Source organism: Chenopodium quinoa, unplaced genomic scaffold (assembly GCF_001683475.1).
Source record: "Chenopodium quinoa cultivar QQ74 unplaced genomic scaffold, ASM168347v1, whole genome shotgun sequence".
Taxonomy (NCBI): domain Eukaryota; kingdom Viridiplantae; phylum Streptophyta; class Magnoliopsida; order Caryophyllales; family Amaranthaceae; genus Chenopodium; species Chenopodium quinoa.
The window spans coordinates 2,826,126-2,837,680 of record NW_018743593.1 but is presented as its reverse complement, the minus strand read 5'-3'; the positions used below and the strand labels follow the sequence as shown (position 1 = coordinate 2,837,680).

Here is an 11,555-nt window from a genome sequence, read left to right as displayed (position 1 = left end):
GGCTGTCTGTCTCATAAAAAAATAAAAAATAAATTAAAAAATAAAAAAACTATTAAAAAAAGGGAAAATTTGTAAAAAAAATTTGTAAAGGAAGACCAAACCCCACTTTCAGGCCATTGACCACCGGATTCCGGCGTTGACCCCCACGTGACAAGCACATGCTCCACTTTTCTTCTATTTACACCCCTTTTCCCTCCAATTTTTCCACGTAAAAACCCCTCTCTCTAATTTTGATTCCAGATCTGATTTTCTTCCCCAATTTTGAATTCCACTTTGTCAATCAGCAATCCAAAGGTCACAAATTGAATATTGGTCTCAATTAGGAGAGTAATTCCTTAACTCTTGTTCAATTTTGCCTAAAGTTAAAATTCTAGGGTTTTGATTGGGGGTTTGTTTGTTGCTTAATTTTCAGGGAATTAGTACTCACTATGGCTCGATTTGAAGAGAAGAGATGTGGTTGTGGGTTTCCAGTTGCAAGAAGGACTTCATGGACCCATGACAATCCAGGTAGAAAATTTGTTGCTTGCAAGTTCTTCAACCACGAAACAGGGCAAAGAGGTTGTAATACATTTGAATGGGTGGACGAGGAAATTCTAGATTGGCAGAGGGATGGAACTAATGTGCTCATAGCAGAAAAGCATAGGCTTTCCACTGATCTGAGTATTCTCAGAACAAGATTGGCATGTACTGAACATGAGAAGGGGCACCTTGCTTCTGAACTTAATATGCTGAAGAACAGGAAGAACAGGGCTGAAATAGGGCTAATGGAAGAAGAAAATTCAAGGAACAAGCTACTTGTAACCTGTGTGATTGTGTCAGTTGTTGTTAGTTTTTGTATTGTTAAGCTTTTTGGTTAGTTATTGAACTTGTATTTGGTATAATGGCATTTTGCTTAGAATATTGTATTGTGAACCTTTATTAGTGGTTGAATGAAATGATGATCCTTATTTTGTTGCAAAATTTTCCATTTTTTTGACACATAAAGCAGAAGTTTTTGACACATGATTAGCACAAGTTTTTGACACATGATGAGCACATTATTAAGATGCAAAAGAACATTAGCTTGAATAGATGTATGGAAATCTGTCAAACACCATACATAGGTGTGCACAACATTAACACAAATATTTTGGGTGGCCACAACCTTTAAATACACCAAAAGTATCCAAAATAAGCTAATGTTTAGTAAAGTAAAGCTAACACATAAAAATTAGGACAGAACTACATTTAGGCTTCATCATGCTGAGGTTGTGAAGGTTGTGTTGGCTGAGTTAACACAATTTCATCATGCTCTGGTGCTGGTGCTTTCTTCCTGACACTTCTTCTAGGAGCTGGTGCACTTTAATTTGTTGAGCTTGGGCCTTCTTTGCTTCTGCTACTGCCTTCGTTGCTGCTGCATGAGCTTGAGCATAAGTGGTCCCTCCTTCTCCATCAACTGGCTTAGAACACTTATTCACATAATGTCCTAGGCCACGACACCCACTGCACCTGTTTGGCTTTTTGGCCCTTTTAACATTTTTTCAGCATCTTCACCTGGCTCCTTCATCCTTTTTTTATTGCTTGATCTGCCAGCCATTTTTCTGTAAGGTGGAGGCAAGGGAGCAGGGTATGGTGTGACCTCCCACTGAGTCTGTCCTGGCATAGCCCTGAATGCTGGTGCATAAGCTTTTTTATATGTCTCCACATGATATGCTTGATGAATGTAGTCTTCATGGTTCAACCTCAACATCCTTATACATGCTAAAGCATGCCAGCATGGAATGCCCATCAGCTTCCATCTGTAGCAGCCACATTCTTAGTTCTCCAAGTTAACAACAAAAGTGTCCCCCTCATGGTCAACCTCAAACTCATACAAGTCAGCCTGCATAACTCTCATATTAGACACCTCATCATACCCTCTGTTAATCATCTTCATCACTGAAGGCATTATTTTACCATCATAACCCCTTATTCCTTCCTTTTTAGAACATAACCTCTGCATAACATATCTCCTTATCCACTCCATTAACTGAAGAATTGGTTTTGATCTTGCCTCCCTCAACACATTATTAAAAGACTCACAATAGTTATTGAGCAGCATACCAGACTTAGATGTTGAGCTGAAACTATGCCTAGACCAATGACAGGTTGGAATTGCAGCCAAGTACTCATAAGCCTCTTGATTCAACTCTTTTATTTTGTTCATGTGAGCATTGAAATGATGCTGTTACATTTTTAAAGTGTAAGAATACAAGTGACAAAAAGTTATCCATGTATGAATGCAAGCTCAAAAACAGAATTCAAGAGTAAGCCCATTACCTTTGTGCTTGATCTAGCAGCCATCCAGAAGTACTCCTTGAATATGACCCCAGGGAATTTGGATTTGAAATTTGTCCAGATATGCCTACAGCAATATCTTGTCTCTGCATCTGGCATAACAGTGTTGAATGCTTCAAGTAATCCCTGCAACAATGGGACACCAAATTTCAGTACAACTAAGTCACCAACAAAGCACAAAGAACAAAAGACATGGAATAAGGACATTACCTTCTGCCTATCAGACATATAGGTAAGTTCATCCTCATGCACCCAAGTAACTGAATCAGCAACAGAAATGATGTCATTTCTCAACAACTCCAAGAACCAGGACCATGTCTCTGTATTCTCAATCTCCACCACTGCCCATGCCACAGAGAATATATTGTTATTCCCATCTTTGCCCACTGCAGTAAGTAAGATGCCTGGATAAGGGCCCTTGAGGTGTGCCCCATCAACCCCTATAATGGGCCTACAACCAGCAATAAAACCCTCCTTACATGCCTGTAAACAGACATACAACCTTTGGAACAAAGGAGGTGGCTTTTCTATCCCATCAACCTTCACTACAGCAGTACTACCAGGGTTATACTTGATGATTATTGCAGCATAATCCCACACCTTCTTATACTCCTCACTAGCATCACCAAAAATCATTTTCAGAGCCCTTACTCTTGCATAATATGCCTTGTAGTATCCTATGTCAACTTTCACTTCTCTTCTCACCCTTTTTATGAAGTGTTTCAACTTCCAACTAGGGTCATCTTTCCAATCCTCTAAGTATCTCTCAGCCAAGTACTGAGATGTCACTCTAGGGTTGTAGTATTGATGGCCACATATATGTTCAGCCCTTATCCTCTTTATCTGCCATGTCTCCTCATCTTTAATCTTCCTAGCATGGATCTTGAACTTACACTTCCTCTTTTCTTTGCATGTGCACTGCAAGATCCTACCTTTTTTCCAAGGGCAGCCACACCTCTTTGCACAAAACACAGTCACCCTGCTTTTGTTGTTATGCAGAAAGTAATAGTTGTACCCATTGTCTATAGCATGGTGCCTCACAGCCTTCCTTAGAATAATGTTTGAAGGAAATTTCAAACCCTTGCTTAAGACAATCTTCCCTTTGAAGTCAACTTGAGGATTAAATATAGGGTAATCTGGCCCCTCCTCGTCAGATCCAACTATGCTATCCAAATCATCATCAGAATCAATCAACTCAGCATCATTATCCCCACCAATTGGTTCAGCATCATCTTCTTCATCATCATCCCCACCCACATTAGCTTCACTACCTACTCTACCACCTAAACTCCTTGTAACCTTCTCACTTATATCATGATCAACATGCTCTTGGAAAATATCATCATCACTATCATCTTCATAATCATTTTCACTCAAAAGAACATCACTGTCTTCACTGTCATCAGTGTCAGAAGTCCTTAACCCAAGACCATCATCTTCACCATCAACCTCCCCACTCCTCAAAGAATGTTCTGTATGAGTAGGATGCCCTATGTTCAACTCACTGGGTCTAGATCTCTCTCCATGTCTCTTCTTTGTGGCTGAGGTTGTAGGTAGCTTTTGCCTATCAGTGTGTGAACTGAAACAAGGATGGTTCACTGCCTGAGGTTTGGGTGAGGTGATTGAGAGTGAGTTGTCCTGATTTGGAGCAACATTCAGAAAAGAAGGGGAAGGGCTGGGAAAGTTTTTGAGAGGTGAGTAATTTTTTGGATAGAAAAAGAAGCTGGATGGGGTCTCAAATCTGGACTGAGATTCCAAAGTGATAAGCTTCCCACCCTTTTCAATTTGAGAGTTTTGACCACATGTGCTGAGTGTTTTGGCTTGTGGACCCCTCTTTGAGGTGTGTGGTCCACTTAAATCTCCACTTTTGCTCCCTCCACTATTGCTCCCTCCCACACTTTCCACATTGGTGCTGACTATGTTAGGTTGTGGACCCCCCAAAGCTGCACTATCTTTCTCCTTCACTGGATGCACTAAGTACAGATGGTACCAACCATCACTTTCAGGAGCATCTAAGAACTCAGGTACATCAGCATCTCCCTTAATTTGTTTCCTCCCATTACTCAAGCTACAACCATGTCTCCTAAACCATATTTCCCCCACATCTCTATATTTTAACTCCTTAATCCATTCCACAAACTCAAAATAGCATACTTCCTCTACATTAGGATGCAAAGAAACACCAAAGTAATCACTGTTCCCCCTCTCATAAGTGGTTTTCTTATTTTTGGTCACAAACTGCCCTCCATAATACAATCTAATATCTATGGGCTCCATCAGTCTTATCACAGTGTATTTAGTATTAAACCTAAAACAAACCAAAACACAATATTCACTACCTTGAAATTAGGGTTTGCCAGAAATTTCCCAACACAAATTCAACATTAATTAATTAATTAATCAATAAATTAATGTAAACAACAATACACATGCATCATCAAAATCTTAATCAAGACAATTAATTAATTATAAACTACACATGCAATAGAACCACACAACTACTTTTATCCCCAAAAAACGACTACAAATTTCGATAATTACAGTTGAATTCGTACCTGGGTTTGTCGATTATAATGTAATTAGTGTTCTTCTTCTTCCTTTTTCTTGATGAACCAACACGTTTCCTCTGCTTTCCCATGGCAAAAAGAAGAAGATTAGAGATGGAGGAAAACCTACCCAAAAAGGAAAACTTTCCCAATTGAAACACTGAGCAAATTAAATTTTGAACTTACTTGGTGGTTGACGATTTAATAGGGGAAATTGTCTCTGCCATTAATGAGTGAGGAATTGAGATGACATTTTTGCAAAAAATTAAAGGATGAGAGAGAGAACGAGCAAATTAGAGAGAGAGGGGTTTTTACGTGGGAAAATTGGAGGGAAAAGGGGTGTAAATAGAAGAAAAGTGGAGCACGTGCTTGTCACGTGGAGGTCAACGCCGGAATCCGGTGGTCAATGGCCTGAAAGTGGGGTTTGGTCTTCCTTTACAAAAATTTTTTTTAAAGTGGTCTGATTTTGCCAAAAAAATTTTATAAGGTTGCCCCAGACAAAAATTGTTTTATAAAAGGTTGTCCCTAACAAAATTTCAAAAGAATGATTTCTTAATCTTAGATAAATACTACCTCCGTTTTTATTTAGTTGACATGTTTTTACTTTAAAACTATTCACACATCTTCCTTTGACTCAATTGGTCTTGTATGGACCCGGTCTACAGTAAATTATTGTAGACCCAAAATTTGACACTTTCAAATAATATAATCACATTCTGGATGATATAATCACTTTTTTAGATAATATAATTATCTATTTGTGAATCACATTTTGAATTATATAATCTCATATTAAACCATTTAATGAGATAATATAATTATCTTTAGGATGATAAAATTTAAAAATCATGTTTTGAATGATGTAATTTACTATTTGATAGTACTTTTTATAATGATAAATTCACCTTTTGAGTTATACATTTACATAACAATTTCAAAATGATATAATCACTTTGGTAGTAATATAATCACATATCGCATGATATAATCACATTCGTGTGGTATACAAAATGGTTGGGTCTACAATAAGTTATTGTAGACCGGGTCTATTCTAGTCTTTGTACCTTTGACTATGCTTTGTGCTTTATGCATAATGAAAAATATAGTCACGTAGGATCTTGTAAGATTCTGCACGTTATATACTTTCAAAATATCAACTTTTTATAATTTTTTCTTATCGATAATTAAAGATATATTAATGATTGAATAAGTGCATTGGCAAACGTGACTAAAGAAACGTGTCAACTAAAAAGAAACGGAGGAAGTAAATAATAACACCACATTTTGTATCTTTAAAAAAAATTTAATAATTTTTTTTTTTTTAAAAAAGCACAGTTTATGTGCGACTAACGGACTGACCACATCAATAACCGCTTATACCACGTATATAATAACTAGTGAGTAGTCGGGGCGTTGCATCGAGATGTTAGTATTGTACACGTGCAATTGATTAGTTATTTTAAAAGGGTTTTAAAAATTGTAATTGTCATTGTCAAACTAAAATTGAGTTTTTTTTAAAGTATTTTTTTTAATTGAACCTTGTAATTTTTTTTTTTACATATTAATAACATACTTGATAATTGGTATAGATGATGAAATAGTTTGACGTGGCACAACTAAAAAAGGATTGCGTGGCACATTGGCGTGTTTAGGAACGCCTTTTAATATAGAAAGTATAGATATAGATATATAGATATAGATCTTGTGCATACACGGATAGTAGTAAGATTTTTATTTAACTTATTATTTCAAAGATTATTATAATTAAACTTTAAAGCATGAAATTAAATTAATCGATACATAAGTATGTACTGTCTCACATTTTCTAATAAATTGTACATTAGTACCAACATTAATTTTATAAGAAAAAAGTTATGGGAAATTCTATATGGTAGCCTCATGATTTTAATTTTTCTACGTGGAAGACGAAGTTTTTTTCTACTCTCTTAAGTGGCACTCAAGATTCACAAATTTGACTCAAGTGGCCTAATTATCATTAAATGGCCTAACCAACTACTAAATGGCTCATTTTCTAACTAAATTACACAAAAAGACTAACCTACCCCTGAGTTAAGTGATTCCCTCCCCTTTTTCATGAGTTTCCCGCCCCTATCATGAAATCCCTCTTTATATATTTCTTCCCTCTTCCAAATCTTGCGTTAGGGTTTCATATCAATTATCAATCTCCAAAAACGTTATCACCATGAATTTTCATGGAGTTTCTTCAAGGAAAAGGGGCACAACTGATAGAAGTTTCAGTTGGGTAAGGATGAAGCACTTCGGGGGTGACTAGCTTTCGGGGGATTAGATCGAAACCCATCTCAAGGATGTAATACCCTGTATTTTTATACGTATTTCTAATTTAAATAGTATTTCTCAAAGTATTTAAATAAGTTGAAATCAATTACTTATGGGGTTTTAATTAATTTAAAGAGTTTTATTAAAAGTCTAATTTATTTATTTAATAATTTTGAAATACTTCATTTTATAATTTAAAAATATTAGGGCATATGATTTTATAAAAGATAATTTTTAAAGTCAATGACATTTAAAGTAAAGTTAAATTGTATTTTAAATAGGAAAGGGATCATTAAGGGTAGGAAAAGAATTTTAGAAAAGAGGGTTTTAAGAGAGGGTATAAATTAGGGTTGAGCAAAACTACCCGAAAAACCAAAAACCCTACCCGAAAAACCGATCCGTAACCGTTCCAAAAATTAGGGTACCCGATCCAATAACCATAACAGGTCGGGTACCCGTTTCGATAATTTGTTATCGGGTATGGTTATGGATATCATTTTAAAATTAACGTTTAACCGATCCGATCCGATAAGCATTTTTTTTTGCTTTTTTTCCCTACTTAAATCTATTAATATAAATCTAAACTTTTACTTTACTTCATAATCACTTTATAATATCAATGATTAGTAATATTATTAATAATTTGGTCAAGATCATATGGTATTGTTTTTAATTAGTTGTAAATTATATCATAATAACTACATAATTAATTTTAATTATAATTATTGGATATCTTATTGGGTACCCGATAACCGATCCAAAAATCCGGGTACCTGAACTTATCGGTTCCGGTTATGGATATCACTTTTAGTGTTTTGGTTATCGGCTACCCGAACCGTTAGTACTAACGGTAGGGTACCCGTCCCATGCTCACCCCTAGTATAAATACCCCATATGAGCAAAATCAACCTTTGCCCAAGGTGGTGAATACCCAAAGGTAACTCTCTCTCTCTCCTCTTATTTTCTCTTTCTCTCTCTTATTTTCCCCTTACTCTTTATTTATTTATTTATTTTAATTCACCACCACCACCACACACACACACGGTGGCCGCCTGCCACCACCACCACAGCCAGCTGTCGCTGGCGGCAGCAGCGGTCGTGGGAGGTGGCGCCAGCCACCTTCCTTTTCCCCCTTGTGCGTGTGTGAGAGTTATAAAAAATAAAATCTTCCTTTCTATTTAGGGTAAAAATACCCTAGACATGTGGACCAATGAGAGGATGCCACGTGGCGAGTTCAGAATGGCCCAAGTGGCCCAATACCCTCTTGACACGTGGCCCCTTCAGATAAGCCCCTAAAATGGCAGCCTTCAAGGGCCCAAATCCCAAGAAGCACCGTAAAACGACGTAGCCCACTAAAATCTAGGTCAAGTGACCTAGATAGGGGTGCACTTTCCAACGACCCTATAAATAGGGAGACATTTCCCCATTTTGGGGACACAATTGAATCATTTATTACACCTAATTTCTCTGTCATCAGAGAAACACCTGAGCTTGGAATCCGAGCAGATCCCCACCTAAATTTCCGCACTCTTTATTCTTCTTCAAGTTACTAACTTGATCGTCAGAGGCGGAGCTCCAGGCCACCACCCAGATTCTCCGTTGTTTTTGCAGGTACAGCTCAGCCGGACCAATCTTTGTGACGTAACTCTCCCGAGGGACAAAAACACCCAAAACATTTGGCGTCGTCTGTGGGGAGAGTACCTCAAGGATGGTTCAAGAGTCTGTACCGCCTCTTGAGCGTCCGGTCAATGAACCGGAAGTTTTTACTGACCAGGAGGATGATGATCCTCAGGTCGAGACCTATATAGCCAATGATGGCTCTATGATAACCAAGCGTGTCCGGCCTAGAGACACTCTGGAGCGGGGTACCAGCCAAGCGGCACTACTACAAAAAACCCTTAATAAGTCAGACTTTTAGAGTCACCTGTACATAAGGTGCGACTTATAAACCTATCGAGTCGCCTCATATTTATTAGGCGACTTGTTAAGTTAGGGTTAAAATCAACAAAGCACCTAAAGAGTCGCCTAATATATATGAGGTGACTTGATGAGTTAACAAGTCGCCCCATATATGCTTGCGACTCTATAATCCGACTTATTTGGTGGTTTAAATTATATTTTCAAAGTCACATGTACATAAGATACGACTCGAAAGCTTGTCGAGTCGCCTTATACATATTAGGCGACTCAATAGGTGAGTTTTCTTATCTATGACTCTCACCTAATGAGTCACCTGATATTTATAAGGCGACTCGATAGGTTAAAAAGTCGCACCTTATATACAGGTGACTTTAAAAATCTAATTTAAGCCACCTAATAAGTCGGGTTATAGAGTCACATGCATATATGGTGCGACTTGTAAACCTATCAAGTCACCTCATGTATATTAGGCGACTCATTAGGTGCTTTGTTGATTTTAACCCCAACATAACAAGTCGCCTAATAAGTATGAGGCGACTCGATATGTTTACAAGTCACACCTTATATATAGGTGACTCTAAAAGTCCGACTTTTAGGTGCTTTATTATATGACAACTATCTAATAAGTCGCCTAATACGTAAGATGCGATTTGATAGGTTAATTCTAAAAATGTATATAAAATAGTTACAATATCATATATATATGAAAAGTAGCTTTGGTATAATGGAAAGAACTTCAACCTTCCAGGCAAAGAACCAGAGATCAAGCATGCTGAGTGTCATAAACAGTGACATTATATGAGCTAATAAAAATAGTTGGAAAAAATGTTGATTTTTTACGTGTCGCCTCTTTCAACACAAGCGACACAATAGATTAACCTATGGAGTCGCATCTTTCAACACAAGCGACACAATAGATTAACAAGTAGAGTCGCCTAACAACTAATAGGCGACTTATATAAAGGCTATCAAGTGGCCTCAGAGGCGACTTCTAAAGTTGAAAGCTATTGTGTCGGTGGCTGTGGAGTCGCCTTTAAAGCGACTTGTTAGGTCATTTACAGGCGACTCGATATGGGTTTTTTGTAGTAGTGCGGGTACAAATCGACCCCATGGGCAGCCGGAAGGGGAAACCCATATGGCCAGTGGATCAACTCCGGTTACTCGAGACGAACTCATGAAGTTTATGACAAGTTTCAAGGGTGAAATTCAAGATCTGATCACAAAGAGCCGGGCTGGCCCAAGCAGGGGTCAGTCGACTAGAAAGAATCCTCTAGAGAAGGGGAAGCCAGTCAAAGATCGACAGCCAACTCCTCATCCAAAGGAGAAGGCAGCCGAGACCATTGATTGGTCCAAGATTCTTCTGCCTCAGAGGAATACCAACAATCCCCGCCGGACTCAACAACCGGTAGGAAACAAAAAATCAACTCTTGACGCCCGGGAGATTATCACCCGCAAGAGAAATCAGCAGCTGTCTGAGTCGGCTTCTACATCGAGCTTTCCAGACAGCTTCAAGAACACATCTGCAGGGAATGTACCTTCCTTGCATGAGAGCCATACAGGCGGTAATACCGTCCATTCTGGTCCTCAAATGATTGGGAATGCACCGTATGTACCATCTCTGGTCTACGGCCCGTATTCTCCCCATTTTATGCAGCCGACCCGTTTCGGAGGTCAGGCGACATACAGCAATGTCCAGCCACTGGACTGGAAGCTTCGTCTGCTTCGCTTGGGTGAACAACCTTCTGCGTTCACTCGAGAGATAACCGAGGCGGCACAGCCGGCCAAGGTTAAAAATGTGTTGATTGGCACCTATGACGGTACCTCCAACCCGGAAGATCACCTCATGGCTTACACCAACCTCATGTATTTACAAGGGTTGGATGATGCCACTTGGTGTTGATGCTTTCCGGCTACATTGAAGGGCATTGCCCAACAATGGTTTGGCAACCTGTCAGTCGGGTCCATCGATAGTTTCTGGAAGCTTGCCTTCCTGTTCGCTTCCAACTTCTCAATGAACATCCCTGCAAAGAAAACAAGTCTAGACTTGAGCACCATTAAGCAGGGAGAGAGAAGGATTGCGCTCCTATGTTAGGCAGTTCAATCTGATCAGAATTCAGATTCAAGGACTGCCTGATGAGGTAGCTATTACAAACTTTTTTAAGGGTCTGAGAGACGAGTCGACCTTTAAGTTCGACCTAGTCAGAAAAGGGGCTTTCACTTTACAGGCGGTCCTGAGGGAGGCGGAAAACTATATTCAAGCAACCGACCTCTGTTCGCCTGGTAACCATTCGGACTCTAAGAAGTCTGACAGGCAGAAAGACAGCCGGCTTGCTCAGCCGGCCAAGAAAAAAGAAGAGAGCAAGAAGAGAAAAGAAGTTTGGGCGGTTAGTGATTCTGACCAGCCGTCCCAGAAGAAAAAGAAAGAATTTAAACCGTACGTTCCTAGGTACGAGTTTAACAAGGACTGCAACTCCA

At 38.8% G+C, this 11,555-nt stretch overlaps 1 protein-coding gene across 1 annotated transcript; it reads left to right on the top strand.

Moving 5' to 3' along the window:
• The first annotated feature begins 428 nt into the window (after positions 1-428).
• Positions 429-857, top strand: LOC110682849. The gene has a single exon (XM_021859194.1). It carries the CDS (start codon positions 429-431, stop codon positions 855-857), a length of 429 nt encoding a protein of 142 aa, XP_021714886.1.
• Positions 858-11,555: the final 10,698 nt, after the last annotated feature.